A 24469-nucleotide genomic window follows, 5' to 3' on the forward strand; every position below is an offset into this window, starting at 1 on the left:
GGAGGTGCGGGGAATGCTTATCAAATTAATAGAAGCCAAATCCTGGGAAGTACTATTTCCCCTCTACTCAGCACCTGTTAGGCCTCATCTGGAGTACTGTGTCCAGTTCTGGGCACCACACTTTAAGAAGGATGCAGACAAAGTGGAGAGGGTTCAGAGGAGGGCAACAAAGATAATCAGGGGACTGGAAACTGTCAGGAGTGCCCCTGCTGCCTTCTGAAATCCTCAAGTAGCCAAAATCAACATGCAGACAAAAGGGCTCTTTTCCAAGGCTTTATTTCCATTCAACCTAATGACGATTACAGATGCTAATTGCCTGAGACTAAGTGGAAAACTCAAAGGAGCAGCCTACCAGGGGATTCTAAGCATTAGAACATCAGTTGGTCTCCCATTTGGAGAAAAGCACGGCAACTCTCTGAACTTGAGGAGTAGGAGGGGAGAGTCCCCCCCTTTCTCATGGGGCATCAGGGCGCAGCTGTTGTCATCACACCAAGTGGGCTGAGCGCCTCCTCTTGGTGCCTGCAACCTCTCGCTTGTCTCTGCGCCTGCGCCTCACATCTAGAAACTCAAGTTGTCCCTCCCTCTCCATGCCAAGGTCACTGTCGCTCCCAGGAATGTGAGCAGGGGGGCTCTCCCTCCAGCTGTGCCTCTGAAAAACGAGCAGGTTCCTCTCCCACAGATTGTATCTCTTCCTCAGAATCAGAGCTGCTTTGGGACTCTATCAACAAAGCCCTATGAGGAGAGATTGAAAGAACTGGGCATGTTTGGCCTTGAGAAGAGAAGACTGAGGGGAGATATGACAATGCTCTTCAAGTACTTGAAAGGTTGTCACAGAGAGGAAGGCCGGGATCTCTTCTCAATCATCCCAGGACACGGAATAATGGGCTCAAGTGACAGGAAGCCAGATTCCAGCTGAACATCAGGAGAAACTTCCTGACCTTTAGAGCAATATGACAATGGAACCAATTACCTAGGGAGGGGGTGGGCTTTCCCACACTGGAGGCATTCAAGATGAGGCTGGACAGCCATCTGTCAGGGATGCTCTGACTTGAATTCCTGCACTGAGCAGGGGTTGGACTCAATGGTCTTATAGGCCCCTTCTAAGCCTACGATTCTATGATACCCGATTAACTTGTGCAGGAGGTGTCTTGGCCTCTGAGGATAGGTCAGATATGCAAAGGCATCTCTTAAATACATTATACCTGCTGAGTGGCAGTTAAATTTGTAAACAGATTGAAAAGCAGCATCTAAGCCTTTGAGCTTAGGGGTAAAGACCACTAAATGGTGTGTGTGTGTGTGAGATGTTTGAGATCTATACAGTTAGGCAGGGTGTGGAGAAAGTGAACAGAGATCTTTATATTTTATTTTACTTTTCTCTCTCTCTCCTGTAATACTAGGACTTAAAATAAAGGGAGGTTCCAGACTGACGGCTCCCAGCACTAACACTCAAAGGCATTGTGCAGCTTTTCTGTCTTTTCTTCCTTACTGGACTTTTTCTCCTAAAAAAAAAAAGAAAAAGTGGGAAGTGGTGGGAAAAAGGCCTACAAATGGAAGATTTATTTATTACATTTCTATACCGCCCAATAGCCAAAGCTCTGAGCGGTTTACAAAGATTAAAAACACAGTATACAGAGATTAAAAGCCATTTACATAAAAAACGAACAAACAGACAATATACACAAGAGAACATATATTTAAAATAACTTCAAACAAGCAATCTCAAAGCAAACAACTGTAACCATAAGACATAAGCTTTCAAACTGCTAGGTTGGCAGGAGCTGGGACTGAAGACGGGAGCTCACTCTGTCACGCAGCACTCGGGTCTCGAACTGCTGTCCTGCTGACCTTCCGGTCTGCAGTTCAGCGTCTTAACCACTAAGCCACCGCAGCCCCTATCATAAGACAATCCAGGATCAATTATCATATGTTGCCAAATGCCTGGGAGAAGAGAAAGGTCTTAACCTGGTGCCAAAAATACAACAATGTTGGTGCCAGGCAGGCCTCATCAGGGAGATCATTTCATAATTTGGGGGCCACCACCAAGAAGGCCCATTCCCTTGCTGCAGTCTTCTGAGCTTCCTTTGGAGTAGGCAGCAGGGGGAGGGCCTTAGATGTTGAGCGTAGTGTAAGGGTAGATTCGTGATGACGTAGTTTGGATCCCCCATACAATTCCATGAATGAGGCAGGGCAATTGCACAATCAAAGCCTTGTCTGGAAGCCATTAAAGCGGGCAGTTGACTTCAGGTGCTAATTTCAGTCCCCTGGAACTCCCTGGGTGCCACACCTGTGCTGCTGCGCACATATTTTGCAAAGAGGCAATGGTTCTTTAGAGGATGCAGAAGCAATGAACATTCGAAGGGGAAGAAGCTAAGGATTTTATTAAATAGCAGGCAAAAGGTGATACAGAGACATGAAAATCTCTTATGCAAGATATATAGCTTACTCTCCCTTCAGTTGTCAGGATCTTGAAGCAAAACAACAACGGAGATACCCCAGCCAATGGCCAACATGCAGCATCTCCATGGTCCAGGTCTGCGTCGAAGTTCTGCTTGGGCAAAACCTCACGGGACTTGTATGTCTCATCTGTGCGATATGTGCAGTTTCCAACACCAGCCTCATTAATGATACCTGCAGTGGTGGTCATATTCTTAGGTCTTATCAACGTTTACGCATCCTCCTGGCTTCCGCGTTCGTACAAGTGACTCATTTTAAAAACAAAGAATGATGAGCCAAGAAGCTTGAGGCCCCCTTAAAGGACCGAGTTCTTCAGGAGATTCAGGCATGAATGCAAAGAAAAAGGAGATATGTATCCCAACCACTCAAAACACAACAAACAATGAATTGGGATGCACCACAAATTAGCGCAATTAGAAACTTTAAAGGCATGAATGCAAAGGAAAAGGAGATGTATCCCAACCATTCAAAACACAACAAACAGTGAATTGGGACACACCACAAATTAGCGCAATTAGAAACTTTAAAGAATTTTTGTTGTTGGAGTCTTTATACTAAAATTGTTTACTAGAAAAACACAGATTAAAATGACCAATACAACCACAATATGAAATAATATAAAATGACCAAACGCATTTCGACACAGGTCTTTCTCAGTGGTCAAACTACAAAAAAAAATTGTACATGCATTAAAGCATTTAATAAACATTTAAGAGAAATAAATAAACCTGTGAATATAAATAAAATTGTTGGTTGGGAAGATAAGGTTACCAAATGGAATGGGTATTTTTATTCAGCAAGAACTTACCCGTTGGTTTATAACTGAAGTTCTTATCAGAACCAAAATACTAAAGCAATAATAAAGCTAAACAATGCCCTCCTACAATGGACCTCTCAAATCTTTAAGGCTAGGAGGGTTCCTAAACAAAAAATACCAGCATATAATTAAAAGACATATTTAATTAAAAGTCCCCAAATCATAGTTTTAAGGAAAACATAAAAATACTTACATGAATTTTCAGCAGTAAAAATAATATAAATAATATTTAGAATTCCTGCTTTCAATGTCAGTATTTACTGACGGTGGAATTTGGGAAACCTCATTGCCTTTGTTTTCTTTCTCTTTCTCTTTCTCTTTCTCTTTCTCTTTCTCTTTCTCTTTCTCTCTCTCTCTCTCTCTCTCTCTCATAGCACCAGATGTTTGAAATAATTGGTGCTGACTCAGGCTTTATAAAGACTGTATTCCTGTTTATATTTAAAGGGCCCAACCAACAGTCTCTGAAAAAAGATCTCACAGGTAAGGCTAAAGCAAAAAAAAATTAAATTCATAATATTTAAATAGTATATGAATAATCCATAACCAAATACTAAACTACTCATAATGGCCAACCAACTTATTACATTCACAATATATACACGGGACAAATTATACAGCTTCACCAATACAACACAATCACTACTATAGCTGGCTTTTAACCTGTAACTGTCCAATCCACCTCTTCATTGAGGCCAGTGGGACTTTTGGTCTTTAAAGTGTATATCTTAAGAGTTCTCTCTGCAGCAATCTCCTATGCAGTTGAGGTCCTTGCTCCTGAATTTGTTCAATGCAACAAAATTTCAGGTCCTTCTCATTATGTCCTTGTTCTAGGAAATGTTGAACGATTGTGGTCTGTGTTCTCTGATTCCTTATGCAGCTTTTGTGTTCACAAATTCTAATTTTGATGGCTGTTGCGGTCATGCCGACATAGATTTTATCACACGGGCATATAATAATATATATAACTGCTTTGGTGTTACAGTTTTAAAAAACGCCCATGGAGATATTTCACATTATTGACTGTGTTGACAAAGTATTTCCCAGTAAGGCAATTCTTATAAACACTACAATGTCCACATGAGAAATTGCCCAACACTTCCTTACCCAAGATATCATACCTAGTAGATGAAATGGTTCCTCCGCATGTCCTGTAGAAGATCCCTGATATTTTGTGTCCTTTTACATGTAAACAATGGGACATCTTGACAACCCGGGACAACCTTTAATAAGTGCCAATGTTTGTTAATTATGTCCCGAATTCCCCTCTAGTAGTTGTCATATGTAATAGGGACCACCATCTTTTCTATTCTAGGTCTAGTCTTTTGTATCAATAACTCACTTCTGTTTCTTTGTAGGACCATATACTTAGCCCCTTTTAGTAGTTTCATAGGGTAGCCATGCAAGTGTAGCTGTTCTATTAGGATATCAGCCTGTATCTTAAAGTCCTGGATGTTGCTGCAGTTCCTTCGTAATCTTAACATTTGAGAATAAGGTAAGTTTCTTTTAATGTGCATAGGATGATAACTTTCATACTGTAAAAATGAGTTTGCATCCATATTTTTAAGAAAGATATTGTTGCACAAAATGCTAGTTTCGCCCCCTGGAGACTAGTCCAATTTGCCCCAAAGAGGAGAGTCAACTTCAGGCTGGGTCCAACTCGATTTTATTGTTTGCAAACAGTTCGACAAAGGAGCTCACGCTCAAAAGCAGAGTCGACCCTGGGCAACTCCCGCGCTACAGTTTTATCACCTCAGCTTGCATTCCTTAGCCAGCGTGTCACTTTGATTGGTTGCCAGCAGTTTGCCTAGCTACCTTATCTTAGGGTTACTGCTCACTCATTCCAGGCATGCGCAGCTCTCACAATACTACGTGCTGCTTAAGGCACATACAGTGGCTTTTAGGTTACATTTTTACTACAATATTAGTAATAAGCAACCCATTCCACACTAAAATTTCCAAATCTAGAAAATTAATCTTGGATTGGTTATAGCTAATCTCAAATTTAATTGCGTCATGTACACTATCGATATACTGAAAAAAAATCCATGAGGGTTTTCTCAGAACCTTTCCAAAGGAGAAAAATATAATCAAGATATCTCTTGTATAAACCTATATATGGTTTAAACATATTCCCCTCCTGTAATATATGAGTTTGTTCAAATACATCCATGAAGAGATTGGCCAGTTCTGGGGCAAACCTGCACCCCATTGCTGTCCCAGATATGTGCCAATAGAAATCATCTTCAAATTGAAAAAAGTTTTTTTGAAGAGCTAATTCAGCTAATGAACATAGAAACTCAGTGGGAGGGTCCCTAATATCCTCTCTTCTATCTAAAGTAGATCTTATAACTTCTATAGCCTCCTGCTGTGGAATATTGGTATATAAGGAACATACATCCAGAGTGACCAACCAGACATCTTGCAAATCCTTGGGTGTATTACTTAGGATTTTCAAAAAAACGGGTAGTATCTTTGATGTAGGATTCTATATTGTTAACAAAGGGTTTAAAAAAAAGTCAACATACTTAGATAAAGGTTCTAATATTGACCCCCAGCCTGCAAGAATGGGTCTTCCTGGTATTGGAAAAGTATGTTTGTGTATTGGCTCTTCCGGAGAGTTTCCTCTACAGCACACGGTTGGACTGCAGCCACAGCAACAAAACAGTCACCCAATTGCAGCAAACCACAACGGTGGCCTAAAAGGCCAAATGGAGCCTTAGAACAAAGCGTTAAATCTATGTTTGGGCTTTTCAGGACACAGTCGCAGTTTGCCACCTGTCACCGCAGCGGCTCAGCTGGACTTTCAGGGCCCACGCTGCCACAGTCTGCATGCGCAAAAGCTTTATTCAAGACGGAGTACTGACATCGCGATGGGTCACTCCTCTACAATTGAGTGACCCCGAGCGGAGCTTCCAGCTCCCTAATATAGGCAGCTGTAAATAACTTGCACCAAACTACATTCTTCCGTGTTCCCCCCATCTGTGTTTGCTATTCATCATCGTGGTTTCTCATGGAAAGCAATAATATGTTACGCTCCTCTACTTGAAGCCTAGACGTAAATCCATAAAGGTCACGATGACAGACAGGAAAATGCTAGCTTGACCACAAACTCTATAGGAAACTGCAGAAACCCACGAACGACATCTTGTTATTGTCTACCTTCTCTCCAAGCCAAAGCCTTTTGATAAGTATTCTGCCTTGCGTTCTTGCCCTAATCTTATTATGGCTGCTAACTGAAAATGGAGTCTCTTTGGCCAAAGCTAAATGTCCGTTACAGTCATGACACACTGAAATTTAGCAGCAACCCGACTGTTTTGCCACTGTCACTGCCACAACAGCAAATTCATTGGCGGCAAAGGGGGCACGTAAGGCTAGGAGGCCACAGGTGGCCCAACCCTGACCTAAAGAGTCTTGTGGCACCTTAAGGCAGGGAAGGGGGAGCCCTCCTCTACGGATTCATATATCCTACCGCTGGATCCAGCTGTGCCTATGTTTCACTTCAGACCCCTGATTTTTTCGGGTAGGTCAGCAGCTCCTCATGGAATTTTCTTTTAAAGGGTTTCCATCCCTGATTTCAGGTGATCTGAAACATTTTGTGTTCTTAGATACACGATAGCTGCCAGCCAGCCTCCTCCAACCTGGGGCCCTCCAGAGTTTGGGACTACAGTTCCCATCAACCCCAGCCAGCATAGCCAGTAATCAGGGATGGTGGGATCTTTGGTCCCTGGAGGGCAGCAGGTTGGAGAAGGCTGTAGGAAGACATTTTTCTCCCTCTCTCAGAATACTAGATCCCACTGGGGTCATCCCATGCAGCTGAATGGTGGGAGATTCAGGACAGATAAAAGGAAGGGCTTCTTCACATAGCACAGGGTTAAACTATGGAATTCGCTACCACAGGATGTAGTGATGGCCACCCATTTGGATGGCTTTAGAAGGGAACTGGACAAATTCATGGATGATAAGGCCATCAATGGCTACTAGTCCTGATGGCTCTATGCTACCTCCAGTATCTGAGGCAGTGTGCCTGTGTACACCACTTGCTGGGGAACCTGGGCAGGAGGGTATCCTTGTACTCGTGTCCTGCTTGTGGGTTCCCATAGGGGCATCTGGTCAGCCACTGTGTGAACAGAATGCTGGACTAGATGGAACCTTGGTCTGTTCCAGCAGGACTCTTCTCACATTCTGATGTTCTTCCAACAGAGAACATTTCTTTAACAGCCCTTCAAACAGAGCATTGTCATCTGTAAAGCAGGACAGACGGCCATCCTACTCAGAAACGAGGCCCCATCAGGTGAAGGGACAAAGGACAGACTCACACATATCCCTGGTTGTCTAGTGGTCAGGATTTGGCACTCTAACTGCTGCGGCCTGGGTTCGATTTCCGGTCAGGGAAGAATTTTGCTCACTCCTTGCCTTCCAGGAGGTAAAGTTCTTGAAGAGGCTCGTTCTTCTGGCCACGTTCAGGTTGGAATAGTACAGGAAAGGCACCCAAGCTTCCTTCCCTCACAGCCTTCTCAGGGCACAAACATCACTTCTGTCTCATTTAAGCTCCCGAATTGGAGCCTCAGAGAAAACGGCCTGTGGCATCCTCTTTGGCAACAGATGGGGAGCCAGGCTGCACATGCCAGCCCTTCCTCAGAGGGACAAAGAGGTGGCCTAGGGGTATAATTCACTTTGGGTGTGAAAAAAACCTTGGCTGGAGTCCTGGATAAGCTCATTGAACAGGGAGAGCAGGACTGCACATTTTTTAAAAATCACTCCTCGTAGGGTGAGTGTAACAGGAGACTGAGGGCGATCACTGACCAGGTCTCTGTGGCGCAATGGGTCAGCGCATCTGGCTGTTAACCAGAAGGATGGTGGTTCGAGCCCACCCAGGGACGGCTGTGGGAGCCCCGCCCTCGACGAGGTGGCTGAGTGGTGAAGGTGATGGACTGCTAATCTGTTGTGCTCTGCACGCATGGGTTCGAATCCCACCCTTGTCGAGCCTTTTCCCCCCCTGGCAGGAGGACCTGGGGCAAAAACATTTGGCTGTCTTTAGCACTGGGAATGCAAAAGGAGAGAGGAAGGCATGCGCCAGCCAGGACTCGAACCCGGGTCGCAAGATTGGGAACCTCGCATGATGCCCCTACACCACGGGCGCAGCTGACGAGGGCCTCACAGAAGATGGCAAGAGGCGCTCCAGATTCCCTCAGGAGTTTGGGTACTTCACAGTGCCTGAGGATGGTTCTGGGCCAGTTTCCATAGAAAAAGAGGGGGCTGCCTGGTTATGCATTTTTAGCACAAAGTATCCTGGCCAAGGGCAGGAAGGGCCCCCCTTTCCTTTGTGGGTGTCAGCGGCAAATGGAAAAGGCAGCAGCCACCTAGCAGAGGATGGTTTCAATCCATCAGCCTCTGGGTTATGGGCCCAGCACGCTCCCGCTGCCCCACTCTGCTGGATGGGGGAAAGTGAGCTGGTGTATCTCTCAGCCTGTTTCTCACCAAACCGTCCCCGGCCAGGAAACCTCAGGCCAAGGGAGGCTGAGAGGCAGCACTGCCCGGTCTCTGTGGCGCAATGGGTCAGCACGTCTGGCTGTTAACCAGAAGGATGGTGGTTCGAGCCCACCAGGGACAGATGTGGGAGCCCCGCCCTTCACAAGGTGGCCAAGTGGCGAAGACGATGGACGGCTAATCCGTTGTGCTCTGCATGCGTGGGTTCGAATCCCACCCTTGTTGACCCTTTTCTTCACTGGCTCGAGGCCCCAGGGTGTAAATGCTTGGTTATTTGCTCTGTCTTTACCTTTACCTCCCTCCCTGCTTTTGCCTGCCTCTGCTGCTGCCACCAAGATTGCTTTGTGTGTGTGTGTGTGTGGGGGAGATTACCCCCCCATCAATGCTGTGTGTGTGGGAGGGGTGAATATCTGTGTGAAAGAATGTACCCTACACGCTTGTGCATGGGACCATCCATTTGTGCTGCACTTGAAGGGTTCCATGGGCACTAATGTAGCCCCCCCACCCCGCCCCGCTGCCCAAAGCCAGAAGGTTGCCAACCCCTGCCACAGAGGCTTCCTCCTCACTGTTCACCCTGACGATCACACGGCCCGGATTTGGTGCTCGCTCTGCTGCAGCCTAGGAAGGGCTGTTGATGAGCTGTTTGGTTCAAGACATGCTTGGGATGGATTTCCACAGGAAGAGACGCAGATGTGGCTTTTCCTCTATGGCAAACTATTAGCACCCGTGGCAGAACAGCAGTCTCATAATCACCAGCCTGACAGAGCATTCTTGGCTTACGAATGTGGGGAGAAAGGCCCTGGCCAAGGTGCAGTTTCTGTGGTGTAGTGGTTATCACATTTGCCTCACACGCAAAAGGTCCCTGGTTCGAAACCGGGCAGAAGCATCTTCCTTTTGCTGTGGGGTGGGGAGTGGCTATCCTCTGATGCCCCTTCAGAGTCTTATTGTGGGGACACATGGGATGGTGCTGGCTCTTTGGGACAGCCAAAGTAGCTCAGCTGGGAGAGCGTTAGACTGAAGATCTAAAGGTCCCTGGTTCAATCCTGGGCTTTGGCAAAGCTTCCCTGTCATGCTCCTTTTGCCAAGATAGCTGCCTTTGGCAGGCATTGCCCAAAAGAACACTCCTCTTGCCGTGTGGAAGTCTGGAAAAAGAGAAGCGCTTCTTTGATCCAGTGTTGAACTGGCCGCCTAAGGATGCCTCGACTTGATTTATTTACTTGTTTTTTAATGACATTTCTGTACCACCCAATAGCCAAAGCTCAGGAACTACAGTCCTCTGCTCTATGAGATGAGCTATCAAAGGCTATTCCAAGCCCAGAGCCAACATGTCTGACCTTCAGGATCAGCCCATGGCCATCCTTCACAAGATTTACCGCTGGCCACCAACTTGGATGGCTTTAAAACGGGGTTAGACAAATTCCTGGAGGAGAAGTCTATCCATAGCTACTAGGCTTGAAGGCTATGTGCTACCTCCAGTATCAGGCAGTGAGCCTATGTGCACCAGTCACTGGGGAACATGGGCAGGTGGGTGCTGTTGCACTCATGTCCTGCTTGTGGGTTTCCAGTGGGCAGCTGGTTGGCCACTGTGTGAACAGGATGCTGGACTAGATGGACCCTGGGTCTGATCCAGCGCGGCTCCTCTTATGTTCTTAAGTCATTCAGTTCATCGCCTGATGTTCAGTTTGCACGTGTGACCCAGCTGAGTGCAGGCACATTTGTTTGCTGTCCCTTATGTACTTTCCCAAGGCTTGGAGGTGGAGCACGCTGCTGCGGTGCCCCTGGAGGTGCAGAGAGGCCTGGCCACATCGGGATGTGCGGAAAGCACAGCCGGCATCCCGCAGATGCTTCTCCAGCTGATAAAGGCTGCGACTGGACATAAGGCGTGGAGATACGGGTGGGTGGCTACCGCATCTCTGAGTCTCCCACCAAAACCCCTGGCATCATGCGATGGAGACACATGGCCCAAAGACCAATAAGAAGCTGAGTTGTGTTTGTAAAATGGTTTATTTAGGGTGCAGTCCTATGAACTGCATCTTCGCTGCTCAGAAGCCCCGGAAACTGAAGGCTTCCAAGAGTGCTATGGGTTGGCGGGCTGAAGCCGACAGGGCGGGACGAGCAGCAGAGGTGGCTTTGCCTCCCCAAACCGCCCAGAGAGCTTCGGCTATTGGGCGGTATAGAAATGAAACAAATAAATAAAATAAAAATAAATCCTCCGATCTCCATTATTCAGCTTTTCAGCCCATTGAGCGAGGGCGCAGGAAGGAGACTGGAGGAGGCTCAGCATAAACTGTATCCTGGCCTCTGCAGTTTCCTCCCCTCCCCACGCACCGGAACTCCCCCTTTCCCCCCCTCCAAGGTTGCTTTTCCAACTCAGAGAGGCAGCTGGTGTGGTTCTCTCAGTGCTGGCTGCGAGCAGCCAGGGGTCAGATCTCCGACTCCTCCTTCTGAGGTCGGGGTGCTGTCTCCAGCCTCAGAAGGGGTTTCCAAGCCATCCTATGATCCCTGGGACGTACAGCTCTCCTAAAAATCCACAACAAAGAATGACATGCGTTCAGCGTAATGACATACAGACATCTGCTCACCTACTATAGTCCCTTTAAAGCAGCAGCGCATAACCTCAGGCCCCGAGGCAAAATCGCACTTGCAGAACCGAGCCTTTGGATTGGTCGAGCTAAGAGCCCTCTGTCTGGAAGCACCCTGTGGATGCTCGCTGACACTTCCCCCACCCCGCAACCTCAAAACTGGTAGTTGTTAATGATTTTTCTGTAGTGTGGTTTTTCTGAAGTGCAATACGTTTTTATTTTGTTTTTCATTTCTAAAATGTATACTCCACCTTTCAGTGCTAATCAGCACTCCTAGGGTGGCTTCTATCAAATAATATACATATAATAATATAAAATAACAATATAACACAACAGCTGGATACAGGGATAAATCTCCAACGTAATCAACTCAGGGCACAATCCTATGCATGTTTAGACAAGGAAAGCTGGGAGTCGTAGGACTTTTTTTCAGCTGGCTGAGGAATGCTGGGAGTTGTAGGACCTTTTTTCTGCTGGCGGGGGAATGCTGGAAGTCGTATTATTTATTTATTACATTTATATCCCGCCTTTTTTCCTCCAAGGAACTCAAGGTGGCATACATAATCCTCCTCCTCTCCATTTTATCCTCACAACAACCACCCTGTGAGGTAGGTTGGGCTGAGAGTATGTGACTGGCCCAAAGTCACCCAGTGAGCTTCCATGGCCGAGTGGGGACTAGAACCCAGATCTCCCAACTCCCAGTCCAGCACTCTAGCCACTACACCATGCTGGCTCTCTAGTCGTAGGACTTTTTTCTGCTGGCTGGGGAATGCTGGGAGTCGTAGGACTTTTTTCTGTCTAAACGCGCATAGGATTGCACCCTCAGTAACTTTGAAAGTACTTAAAAAGGAATCTTTTCCCAGTCCGCATGCCCACACACCCATACAAGATAAGCTGAGGCATTTGGTGTTCATGTCATAGAATCATAGAATAATGGGGTTGGAAGGGGCCTACAAGGCCACCGAGTCCAAACCCCCCCCCCCCCGCTCAATGCAAGAATCCAAGTCAGAGAATCCCTGACAGATGGCTGTCCAGCCTCGTGAACGCCTCCAGTTGGACGCCTCCAGTCGGAGAGCCCACCACCTCCCTAGGTCATTGGTTCCATTGACAATGGAACCAATGACCTAGGGAGGTGGTGGTGGGCTCTCCCACCCTGGAGGCATTCAAGATGAGGCTGGATCTGTCAGGAATGCTTTGACTTGGATTCCTGCATTGAGCAGGGGGTTGGACTCAATGGCCTTATAGGCTCCTTCCAACCCTACTATTCTATGATTCTAGGTACGTGGGAAAAAAAAATCATTTGCCCCTTTATTCAAGCCTCTGGCAATAGAGTTAAACCTATTAACGAATTCTAGCTCAGTTCTAATCCCCCTTTGAACCTGGGAAATTCTTTTTGCATGCAAAGCACCTGCTGTACCACAGAGCTCAAGACCCTGTTCAGCTCTTCCTACAGCAGGCATGGGGAACCGGCACCCCTCCAGATATTGTTGAACTCCAAATCCCTTCAGCCCCAGCCACCATGGCCAATGTTTATGGGATTTGTAGTCCCAAAACTCCTGGAGGGCTGCAGGCTCATCTATCCCTGTCTTGCAGACTTGACACTCCTCTGCCTTTTCGGCTTGAGTATTTATAGCACTGCAGCCCCAAGTTGCTGCTGCGCAAAACTTAAAGCAGGGATCCCAAAGGCATTTTTCCTTACTGTGGATGGATGGATGGTTAGGAAGTGGCATCACAACCTGCACAGCACTCTGGTTCCCCTGTAGGAACCGCAGGGGCATTCCATCGGGTTAACCCTTTCAGGTGTGTCTGTTGCAAAGGTGTCGGCTTTAGGGTGGGGCAACTTGCCCTTCCAGGTGCTTTGGCCTACAACTCCCATCATCCCCAGCTTCCCTAAGTTCGCCTTCTGCCCTCCGGTGTGGCGGAAGGCACTGCCCTGTTCTGAAACAAGATTCACCTGCAACGCCAGTCGTGCCAGTAATAACGGGGAGCGGCGCAGTCTTTTCTTTCGCCGCAGGCAGGAAGGTGTCTCGGGCTGGCCGTGCGTGGAAGCCATCCGCGGCCAGCCTAATGGCAAAGCTTCCAAGGAACCAGTGGAGGCTGGTGGCTCGGATTTCGGTGGGGCTGTGCATCCATTCTGGGTTTGACTCAGAACCAGCCAGGACTCTAAAGGAGCTATTCAAGGCGCTGAACCCTATCCCCCAAATAGTTCAGCTCTTTGGATATCTCCTTTAGAGTTTTGGCTGGTTCTGAGTCAAACCCAGAATGGATGCACAGCCCCACCGAAATCCGAGCCACCAGCCTCCACTGCAAGTCACAGCCCTCCTCCTACCAGAAGACAGCCGAGAGCAGCAAAGGTTAAAACCATAGAGTTCGCTTGGATTCCTAGAGAAGCCTAGAAAGGGGGTCCATGTAAAGCTACCAAGGGCTGCAGTTTTCCTGGTTCTCTAGTAACACTTCCGCTTGCTGTTCAGTGCAACAGCTGGTGGAGCTGCATAGGGGTTAATGTAGGAACTGGACGGTTCCTTTAAAAAGGCAGGCACGCAGGCGTCGTGGCATTTTTTTCTCTCCTGGCGGTGCTTGAAAATGAAAGGCCCCCTCTGAGCCGGCCTGCTTTTTCTTTGTAGCGTGGATTGTAGCACGTGGATTGCTATGCATTTCTGCCCCTCTTGCCCCGCAGGTGGAGAAGTCCATCGAGGACCGGAAAGGAAGGGTGTGTGTGAGTGAGTGGGTGGGTGTGGAAGGCTTGGTTTAAAACAGGACTGCCTCTTTGCTGTAGACAAATTAGAGAAACTATTTCGCCACTCGCCTGGCTTTCATATTTGGTGGGTAATGTGTGTGTGTTCTCGTTATTATTACTTCTTTGGGAGAGTGGGCTGAGGCTGGTTACAGCAGATTCTGCAGTAGGGTGGGAGAAAGCCCAGTGTCGTGTCTGCAGGGAGGGATGAATTAAAGTGACATCGTGTTTTAATGTTTTTTATTTCATCAGTTCAACGGACAATATAAAGTCATTGGAACAGCAGAAGCTGCCTTATACAGACTCAGACCCTTGGTCCATCTAGCCCAGTGTTGTCGGCACCGACAGGCAGCAGCAGCAGCTCTCCAGGGTTTCAGGCAGGAATTTTTCCAGCCCTACCTGGAGATGCTGGGGATCAAACCTGGGAGCTCGACCACTCAGCTACAGCTGGCTCCCTTCATGTTAGCCTGCTTCTCCATCCAGATATTTTATTTTACGATTCCATTTATATTCCGTCTTTTTCCCTCTGGCAAGGAACACAGGGCAGTTTATATGGTCCTCCTCCATTTTATCCTCACAACAACCCTTAGGCTGAGAGTCAGTGACTGGCCCAAAGTCACCCAGTGAGCTTCATGGCCGAGCGGGGACTAGAACCTGGATCTCTCAAGTCCCAGTCCAGCACTGCAATCACTATGCCAGACTGGCTCCATCTCCCAACAGCCATCATAGCCAATGGTTAGTGATGATGGGAGTTGTAGTCCAGGATATCTGGAGGGCACCAGTCTGTCTACCCATGCCCTACCTGGATTCCAGTCCAATAATAGCGGGAAGGCCAGATGTCTTCTTGCCTCCTTGTTTTAGGAGATTCAAATACGCTATTAGACAGGAGGAAACATATGTCAAAGTTAGGCAGTGTATATTTCTCTTGGGCCTGGTACTCTGCAACATGTCTATCAGGGGTGCAGAATCTCTATCAGTCCCAGGGCCGAATACTCATTTCCAAGAAGCTTTCGGGAATCTGCATTCCAGTGGTAAGCCAGGCAAAAGGGACAGGGCCCACCAAACTCAGAAATGCTGGCTGAGGAATTCTGGGAGTTGTAGGACTTTTTCTCTGTCTAAACATGCATAGATTGAGCCTTAAGAGAGCAATCCTATAGTCCTGGGAGAGTGTCCCAAGGGCCATAGGATTCTTTGGCGTCCTCCCCTCCAAGGCCGTAGACACTGCTATGACTTCGGAAGGGGGACTTTGGTGTCTGATCGCTCCTGCCTCCTTGCAGCCGCCACAGAAAGAACAGGGCTGGCTGCTTTCCGAGGACACAAAAGCAACCTCAGAGAAGTCTGGAAGGGGGTGTTCTGGTGGGTGGGGAGGTGAGGGGACATCCAGGATATCCAGGAGAGGCCAGGATACAAAGAATCCTATGGCCTCTCCAGCCCCAGCCCCACTCCTGCCAATGCTCCTCCCTTCGATGGACTCAGAGGCCTTTGTAGAGTAAAAACGCACAGGGAGGTGGAAATTGCCACCACTGCTCCTCCCACCAAGTGGGCAGTAGCCCAGAAGGGCACTGGATCCACAGAAGCCTCCGAGCCCGTCTACAGGGGGCGCAACCCATAGAATTGCACCCTCCCCCAAATGAGAGCATTTAAAACATTAAGGGCGCAATCCTGTGCATGTTTAGACAAAGAAAAGGCCTACAACTCCCAGCATGCCCCAGCCAGCCATTTTCTTGCCCTAAGGATGCAATCCTGTGCATGTTTAGACAGAAAAAAGTCCTACGGTTCCCAGCATGTAGGACTTTGTAGGCTGCTTTTCTGACTAAACATGCACAGGATTCCACCCTAAAACAAGTGGGGGCTAGCCATCGTTCTTGAGGGAGCGCATTCCATGATTTGGGAGTGACGCAGGAGGAAGCCCTTTCATGTGTGCCTGTCAAACAGGTCTCTGTGGGTCAGGACACCTTCAAGAAGGCCTCTCCTGCAGATGGTAATAACTGGACAGGTTCCAAGCAAGACAGACAGTCCCTTAGATAACCAGCTCCTAAGCCTTTGTTGTTGCTGTTTCTTCTTTCCTCTCAGGGGCATCTTTTTTCGCATCACTGTCAGTCTCACTCTCCCCTGCTGCATCCTTGATGACTAAAGAAAGGGACACGTGGGCTGACAGAGAAGAGATTGCACCTGAATCCCATGCCTGGCTGGGGAATGCTGGGAATTATAGGACTTTTCTCTCTCTCACCATGCATAGGATTGTGCCCTCTGTCATTCAGAGTGTTTAAATGCTCCCCTGCCTCGAAAACGTGGTGAACTGAAAACTAGCCCGTCAGGCAGCTCCAGATCCACTGGTTTTGTCTGGGATGGAATGTTCCCTTCTGAATATTACCTTGTATATCTATTTTTCTTTCTCCTTCTCTTAGGAGAAGCCAGCCTGCTATTTAATAAACAGGGCTGTCATTTGGCAAGAGATCCGTGGACTGAAAGTGAGGAGTTATTTGACTTGAAGAAAGGCCCTCAGAGGCTGAACGGTTTCTCCTTGGGTTCCAACTGAGCGATGGAGACCTTGAGCATGGAGGTGAACATGTCTGTGGAAGATGGGGAAGCATGGATGCCAGCAATGAAAAGGGGGGAGCAGAACACTCCCACGGTCAAACTAAGGGCAGATTTGGAAGGACCCAAAGCCCCACGGGTGGTACATGTAGGCAGTATTGGAGAACTACAGACCGCAGCCTCACAACGGCAGGTGAAATGTGAAGCTCAAGAGGGGCTGCAGGAGCGCTGGGAAGCCCAGTGGCAGGAGTTCCTGCGGATGCTGCAGGCCCCTCCCTCAGGATGGGGGAGCACACAGACGCCTGCGGAGCCCAGGCCCTGGGATGACGCGAAGGCTTTCCTGGCCTCCTTCGAGCAAGTGGCGTCGGCGTGCCGCTGGCCTCGGGACAAGTGGGCAACCCTCCTCCTGCCGGCCCTCAGCGGAGAGGCCGAGGAGGCCTTCAGCGGCCTCAGCGCCCAGGACAGGGGAGACTACGGGAAGGTGAAGGCGGCCATCTTGGAAGGGGAGGCCATCTTGCGGGAGAGGCAGCGCCAGCACTTCCGGCAGTTCTGCTACCGGGACACAGAGGGGCCCAGAGGCGTTTACAGTCGACTCCGGGAGCTTTGCTGCCAGTGGCTGAGAGCCGAGAGACGCTCGAAGGAGGAGATCCTGGAGCTGCTGATCCTGGAGCAGTTCCTGACCGTCCTGCCCCAGGAAATGCAGCGCTGGGTCCGGGAACGGGGCCCAGAGTCCTGCGCGCAGGCCGTGCTCCTGGCAGAGGATTTCCTACTGAAGCCAAAGGAGGCCGTATGGCTGGACGAGCGGGTAAGGGGTTTGCTGCTGTTATTTGCAAGGGGCCAGTTTCCCTTCCTAAGGGACTGAAGGCTGATTCGGACAACCGTTGATCCCCCAACGTTTGCATTCCCTGTGTTGCGGGGAACCTGGTGGAACTTGGATGTCTGAAGGGCGTCACTGTTGACACAGCTCTGTTGCCATCACCTAGACCAGCCTTCCTCAACATGGTGCTCTCTAGCTGTCTTGGACCACAACATTAATCATCCCCAGCCAGCATGGCCATTGGCAGTAGGGCACCAGTTTGTGGGCCGGCCGGAAGGTGGAGTGTCTCAGGCTAACAATCCCTGGGGGTTAATAAGTTATTGTAGGAATCCGCCTTTTTATGTGAGTGAATTCTCTGCTTAGGAAGGGGCTTTGAGGGTTAACATGCCTGGGAACATGACTAGTCCTGAACCCATTTCCCCACTGCAGGTTCTGGTGTCGCAGCCTTTGGGTGCAGCAGCAGTTGCAGATTCCTCCGAGGCTGGCCAGGTATGGCACCCAGGTTCCTGGAGAAGGCAACCCTGCAAGGAGGAGCAAGGTGAAGATAAAAGCTCATTGGGTAAGGACTTGTTTCTGAATCAGCCTTTGTGGAGCAATGGAAACTGAGGCGTGTGATGTCAAGTGAAGATTGCTTGCTTATGAGGCACAGAAAGTGAGCTGGTGTTTTCTAGAGTGAGCCAAAGTGTTTGCTTAGTAGCTTTGGACAGTGAATCGATGTCTCTTCGATGGGCGTTGGTGGCTGGTGGCTTCCAAGCTAGGACACTCGCCACACAAAGTTGAGTACATATGAACATACCAAGCTGTCTTAACGCCATGTCAGACTATTGGTCCATCGATCTTAGTAATGTTTATTGTGAATGGTGATGGCAATCTAGGCTTAAGGCCTTCAGTTGGGGAACCTAAGGTCTCCTGTATGCATGTGTTGTTCCTCTCAGCTATGCCCCCCCCCCCAAATTCCCTAAGGGTGTAATCCTATGCATGTTTAGACAGAAAAAAGGCCTACAACTCCCAGCATGCCCCAGCCAGCTACGCTATTGTATGCATGTCCTACTTGTAGGTTTCCCACCAGCATCTGGTTGGCCACTGTGGGAACAGAATGCTGGACTAGAAAGCCCTTTGGTTTGACCTAGGCTCTTATGGCTCTTCTGTTCTTATAGGATTGTGACATTGGTCTCTTAAGCCCTTGATGAATGGAGACAAATGATGCAAGTGATCACCATTTCAGAACCGCTTTTGTGCGAACATCTTGCCACTTTGGCTTATTCCCCACTTGTGGGCCTGCCCAGGGGTGAAATTAAGGGCAGGCCCAGGCCTAGTTGTTCTTATCTTGGGGTCTCTCTGTATTAGGGTGGCCACTGATGACTCTCGAAAAAAGAGGACAAAGGAGGGTGCTGATTTGCATAAAATTTGCATATATTAATTTATGTGTATAGATGCAAAAATGTTATAATAATTGAAACAGAAATACAGTCAAGCTCACCATAGAACAGAAGACTGTGACTGGTGCACGTGCCTCTTCAGTCTGCTGTCCAGATGTTAACTGTTGATGGCCACAGGTATCAACAGTTAACAGTTAATATCCTGATAACATGTGACATTTATTTAAGAGATTTCCAAGCCGCCTTTCAAAATACAAACATCCTCCCCCGCCAAGAGGCATACAAGATGTAATAAAATCCTATTAAAACAGAAAGGACAGTAAAAACCCATTTCATTCAAGCCAGCCAATCCCAACCTACAAATCTAGAAACACGACCATTGAAAACATCATGCGGCAACAAAACCGCTAACCTATCCTCTTAATTAAAAGTCTGAAATAAAAAACATTTTTAGGGTCTGCCTTGAAGAAAATCAGGAGGAGTGCCATAAATATTGAGAGTCACCACCACAAAGGCCCTGGCTTGGGTCAAAATTTAGGCACATGCTCCTGGGCTGGCAGGAATGGACGTCCCACCCTCTCTTCCCCAGGGCAGCCCCTCTAGCTTCCTGAAGATGCTGCACAGACAGTTGGAGAAACCTGCTGAATGGGGTGAGTTATGATGTAGTAGGGGGAGAGAAAAGTCACCGGAAAAGACGCTGATGCTGGGAAAGATTGAAGGCAAAAGGAGAAGGGGACGGCAGAGGATGAGGTGGCTAGATAGCATCACTGATGCAATGAATATGGACTTGAGCACGCTCCGGGAGAGAGTGCAGGACAGGAAGGCCTGGCGTGCTATGGTCCATGGGGTCACGAAGAGTCGGACACGACTGGATGACTGAACAACAACCACGGGGAATGCGGGATCCCTGACAATCAGGCAGAGGCACCTTCTGTGACCAGAGCCCTTCCATCCACCGAAGCAGGGCAGTCTGGTGTCCACTAACAGTTAGTGCCTGGTGAGCAGACACACAGGTTACCTAGTCACAGTTTTCCCCACTATAGTAACATGTGTTGTATTCTTATTTACATTCTAGTAATTATGTCTGAAGTTGCATCTATATACATCCATAAGCATATGCAGTTTTTGTGTAGCCCTGTGTCCTCTTTTGTCCTTTTTTTCAGCAATGTGTGACTAGCCACCTTAGATCCAGGATCCAACTCCCTGTGCCTCCTGCCTGCCAACCTCGCTACCCCACTTAGTGGGCACGCAAGCAGGGGGCCTCTGTATTCGCTCAACTCTCAGGAAGGTTCATACGGGTTTAGGTGGCCCTTTAAGTAAAATGGCCACAAACCATGAAAGGCTTTAAAAGTGAATACTAGCACTTTGAGTTGGGCTTGGAAGCGAAGAGACAGCCGGTGGAGCTGATGTGCGTTGTATGTTTTTGTGACTTGCTATGTGGTCTGTGGACAGGTGACATGGTGTGTTTGAGTTACCGGTTCTGCACATATTTCTAGTTCTTGTTTTGTACCTGCAGCACATTGTATCAGTCTGGTAGACTGATAGCGGTGTCCTCATATAATCGGAGGAGTGGGGCAGGTCTACTGTCTAGAGATGTCTGATCCGGCCGCAGTCACGCAAACCGTAGTTGCATCCTGTTTAGACTATTGTAACGTGCCTTACGTGGGGCTGCCTTTGAAGACTGTTCAGAAACAGCTGGTCCAGAATGCTGCGGCCCGACTGCTGACCAGGGCCAGTTACAGGGAGTACATGACTCCCTTGTTATGACAGCTTCATTGGCTACCCATCTGTTTCTGAGCCCAGTTCAAAGTGCTTATGACTCATAAAGTCCTATATGGCTTCTCCCATATGAGCCTCCCCAGGTTTCCGGAACTTTGGGGGAGACCCTTCTCTCAGTCCCACTGCCATCAGAAGCACGTTTGCTGAGGACATGAGAGAGGGCCTTCTCAGTGGCCGCTCCCAGGCTGTGGAACTCCCTGCCAAGGGAGGCTAGTTTGGCCCCCTCTTTGTTGTCTTTCCCTGTTGGTGGAATGATAATTTTATTCAGGCAGACATGTAAGCTGGCCTGTTGTTGAAGGGGGTTTTCATTGATTGTGTGCTGCCTATTTCTTTTGTTGTTGTTTTTAAAATGTATCTGTTTTATGTGATGTTTTAATTAAGATTTTGTTTTTTCATCTGGATTTTATGGCTAGCCGCCTTGAGCACCATTTTCTTGCCGAAAATCAGGATACAAATTAACTCAGTCAACAATCAATCAATACATAATGCCTTCTTATTGAGTTAGAATTCTACTCCTGGGCCTGCCATGGGGATGGAAACTCGCGTGACGTTTCTCTCTTTATTCCTGCAGGAGCGAAGGAATTCCTTGAGAACAAGGGAGAGGATCTTCAGCAGGAATGCTCAGCGCAAGTGGGATCAAGAGACGCATGGCTGGGAGGAAGCAAAATTTCCAACTATTATGAAGCAGGAAGGAGGAGTGGGAGTCAGCGGGGTCCAGAGAGCGAGCAGGCAGCCAGCCTAGACAAGAGGACAGATAAAGCTCTTCCCGACAGGGAAGGTAGATTTGATCAGACAGGAGCCGGAGTGCACCAAGAAATCTACCTCTCTGGAAGAAACTTCGGTCAGGACTCAGACCTCAGCACGCATGTGAGATCCAGACCGGGAAAGGCAGGGCATAAATGCTCCGAGTGTGGGAAAGCGTTCCCGTATAAGGCAGTTCTTAAGAAACACGAGAGAGTCCACACTGGAGAGAAGCCGTACAAGTGCTCCGCGTGCGAGAAGAGCTTTGCCAGCAGCTCCAACCTCGCGGCGCACAAGAACAGTCACAAAGGCGTGAGACCGTACAAGTGCTCCGTGTGCGAGCGGCGTTTCAGCCGCAGGAGCATCCTGATGCGGCACGAGCAAATCCACACTGGCCGGACGCCCTACAAGTGCTCGTGGTGTCTGAAAGGTTTCACAGATGGCTCCAACCTGGTGGCCCACGAGAGGATTCACAACGGCGAGAAACCGTTTCAGTGCTCAGAGTGTGGGAAAAGCTTCAATCAGAAAGGAAACCTGATGATACATGAGAGAATCCACACCGGAGAGAGACCTTTTGTGTGCAGGGGATGTGGCAAAAGCTTCAGTCAGAAGGGAAACCTTGCTAAACATGAAAAAATGCACACTGGAGAGAAACGGTATAAGTGTGTATAACAACGTACATCCTTTATTGAGCAATAGTGATGTATAAGATACTGTCAAGTTATTGGTATTAACTTTTAAGGCCATGGACGGTTTGGGACCAGGTAACTGCCTTCACCTCTATGACCCTGGCCATAATCTAAGATCTGCGTCAGAATTCCTGCTCCTGTACTCGTTGCTTAAATCAGTTAGGTTGGCGAGCACATGAGACACAGCCTTCACGGTGGTGGCCCCACATTTATGGAACTCCCTTACATTGACAGTCACTTGGCCTCCCTATAGAGGGCCTTAAAAATACACCTTTTTAATGCTTGTATTGCCCCGGCCATGGGTGTTGAACTCTTAGGTTAGAAGTGCCAAGATAGTGATAAATCAGACTCAAAGGTTTGCTTACAAGGAGACTGAGTAACTTACAGCACACAGGCGTACCCAATGGTTGGATCAGACAGCTTCTCTGAACCCCGAGCCATGGGCTACAATGGGTCTTATAGTCTACAGGTTAGCAATAAGCAGCGTTTCAGCAGCACCCACCCCTAGCGTTCATTCTCAGCATAAACTAACAGCACTTGGTTCTCAAGCATAGCCACCTGCAGCTTTAAGGCAGAGAGCATTATGGATCTAAGCCACTCTAAAACTACTAATAGCTTGGTTTAGGCCTGGGGCCTTACAATGCTGCATTTCCTTAAGAGAATTACTGACTGTCATCTAAAGCAGTTTTTCATAGATAAATTTTGCTGAGTCTACTGTACGCTTACACAACCTGCCCTAATGTACTATTGTTTCATTAACTTTGTGGGGGCTTGCCCTAACACGTGGGTCAGAGATACTTGGAATAAATAAAAGATTGTTCTGAAATGGAAGAAGTAAAAAACTGTGATTAGACTGGTCACAGGATGTTGGTTATTGTATGCATTTTGATGTTGGTTATTCTATGCATCTGAAAGTATCTAAGGGAACAAAAATAGCAAAATATTATGTGCTGGTACTGGAAATTGTGTTTATAGTTTCATGCCTTTTTGTAAGGCACCTTGGTAGCATTTTTGTTCCAAAAGGCAGCCTAAAAATATTTCTAAATAAATAGTAACCAAAGAGAATTGCTTTCATGTCTCTTTTTGTTAACTTACACACAAAAAATCCCGGAAAATTACTGCAAAATTAGTTTCTTTCCCAGTAGCAGAGGCTAAAACAGTTCATGCAAAATAGCAGGGATTATTTATGTATAGTGTTTTTACATTACCCAGCAGCCTAGAAGGCACCAACAGTGCCTTACAAAGATCAGGAATAAGTCCATGCCCTCAAGCATACAAGCTAAAAGACATTGACACCAAAGCAAAAGGGATTGGGAGAGAGGAGGGAAAAAAGCAAACTCAGGCCCTAGTGCTTGAGGTCACCACATCCTTAAGAGTGCAACTGGAAACACTTCAAAGAGAAGGGGAGCCAAAAGCTGCCGGTGTCTCAGCCAATCCAGCAGAGTGACCCTGTTTACCTTCCTTCACTCTGCTGCAGCTTGATGGAATGACTGTTGCTGGATGGCAGCTGAGGGAGGGGGAAAGCCAGGTGGAGCTGGCTTTTCTCAGCAGAGCAGCCAATGGAATTACAGTCCATGAATTATAGCATCCATAAGCGAATCGAGAAAAATAAATTATACAAATGTGCTATCTACCATATCAAAACAGCATGAGGGCAAAAGAAGGGAGACAGAAATCTAATGTCAAAAATTGGGATATCTTTTATGGATTATTCAGTGAGAGCCAGTGTGGTGTAGTGGCTAGACTGTTGGTCTAGGACTGGGGCCATACTGGTCCTAGTCCCCACTCAGCCATGAAACTCCCTGGGTGACTTTGGGCCAGAGACTGACTCTCAGCCTAACCCTCACAGGGTTGTTGTGCGGGTAACACGGAGGAGGACCATGTAAGCTGCCTTGGGCTCCTGGCAAGAGGGGAAAAGGTGGGATATAAATGTAATAAATATGTAAAAATATTATTTGGTAAAAGATACATCAAAAGAAGTTAATCATGTATGCTGTGATTTCTTTGTGTATACTATCTATAGAGAGGTTGGTATAAAGTGGCACGCTCCTGATATAACACCACAGCTACTGATGAAGGCCGAAACGTTTAGCTTAAATGTTTTTTGACTACTGTTAGTCTTTCTTTCTTACATGTGTATGTGTGTACGCGCTGTTTCTAAAAAATTGAATATATAAACACTGAATTGATGTGAAATAAGTTTCAAATTTTGGCAGCCTTACTCCCAAACAGCTTCGTGGAAGTGGTGGATTTTGAGGAGAAAGAAAGAGTGTCACATAGGTGTACTTGTTGTGTTGTTCAGTCGTTCAGTCGTGTCCGACTCTTCGTGACCCCATGTACCATAGCACGCCAGGCCTTCCTGTCCTGCGCTCTCTCCCGGAGCGTGCTCAAGTTCATATTCATTGCATCCGTGATGCTATCTAGCCATCTCATCCTCTGCCGTCCCCTTCTC

At 47.8% G+C, this 24469-nt stretch overlaps 1 protein-coding gene, 1 long non-coding RNA gene and 4 other non-coding genes across 8 annotated transcripts; 5 read left to right on the forward strand and 1 right to left on the reverse strand.

Moving 5' to 3' along the window:
- Positions 1–76: 76 nt before the first annotated feature.
- Positions 77–3607, reverse strand: LOC146355834 (uncharacterized). The gene is made up of 3 exons (XR_014787241.1): positions 3465–3607; positions 2444–2628; positions 77–1499 (listed from the first exon to the last, which is right to left on the reverse strand). It is a non-coding gene; the product is annotated as an uncharacterized LOC146355834 (long non-coding RNA).
- A 4470-nt stretch (positions 3608–8077) lies between these two features.
- On the forward strand, positions 8078–8151 carry TRNAN-GUU (transfer RNA asparagine (anticodon GUU)). Its single transcript has one exon. It is a non-coding gene; the product is annotated as a tRNA-Asn (tRNA).
- A 20-nt stretch (positions 8152–8171) lies between these two features.
- TRNAS-GCU (transfer RNA serine (anticodon GCU)) lies at positions 8172–8253 on the forward strand. Its single transcript has one exon. It is a non-coding gene; the product is annotated as a tRNA-Ser (tRNA).
- Positions 8254–9571: 1318 nt separating this feature from the next.
- Positions 9572–9644, forward strand: TRNAV-CAC (transfer RNA valine (anticodon CAC)). The gene has a single exon. It is a non-coding gene; the product is annotated as a tRNA-Val (tRNA).
- A 97-nt stretch (positions 9645–9741) lies between these two features.
- Positions 9742–9814, forward strand: TRNAF-GAA (transfer RNA phenylalanine (anticodon GAA)). The gene has a single exon. It is a non-coding gene; the product is annotated as a tRNA-Phe (tRNA).
- A 4019-nt stretch (positions 9815–13833) lies between these two features.
- Positions 13834–23658, forward strand: LOC146355839 (uncharacterized). 3 transcript variants are annotated; one of them, XM_084830903.1, is made up of 4 exons: positions 13834–14162; positions 16483–17417; positions 17859–17988; positions 21159–23658. In XM_084830903.1, the coding sequence occupies exons 2-4, from the start codon at positions 16617–16619 to the stop codon at positions 21998–22000; spliced, it is 1773 nt and encodes a 590-aa protein (XP_084687029.1). In that variant the 5' UTR covers positions 13834–14162; positions 16483–16616; the 3' UTR covers positions 22001–23658. The 3 variants fall into 3 exon arrangements, with proteins under 3 accessions (XP_084687029.1, XP_084687030.1, XP_084687028.1); XM_084830904.1 differs by having other exon boundaries at positions 13834–14050; XM_084830902.1 differs by having other exon boundaries at positions 13834–17417.
- Positions 23659–24469: the final 811 nt, after the last annotated feature.

Source organism: Heloderma suspectum, chromosome 2 (genome assembly GCF_057233095.1).
Source record: "Heloderma suspectum isolate Gila_16-S chromosome 2, 16-S_ref, whole genome shotgun sequence".
In the NCBI taxonomy this organism is placed as follows: Eukaryota; Metazoa; Chordata; class Lepidosauria; order Squamata; family Helodermatidae; genus Heloderma; species Heloderma suspectum.

Coding starts and splice junctions, on each gene's coding strand:
- LOC146355839 (XM_084830902.1), top strand. CDS start 16,617: ATGGAGACCTTGAGCATGGAGGTGAACATGTCTGTGGAAGATGGGGAA. Junction 17,418..17,858: donor CCGTATGGCTGGACGAGCGG/GTAAGGGGTTTG, acceptor TCCCCACTGCAG/GTTCTGGTGTCGCAGCCTTT. Junction 17,989..21,158: donor TGAAGATAAAAGCTCATTGG/GTAAGGACTTGT, acceptor TTATTCCTGCAG/GAGCGAAGGAATTCCTTGAG.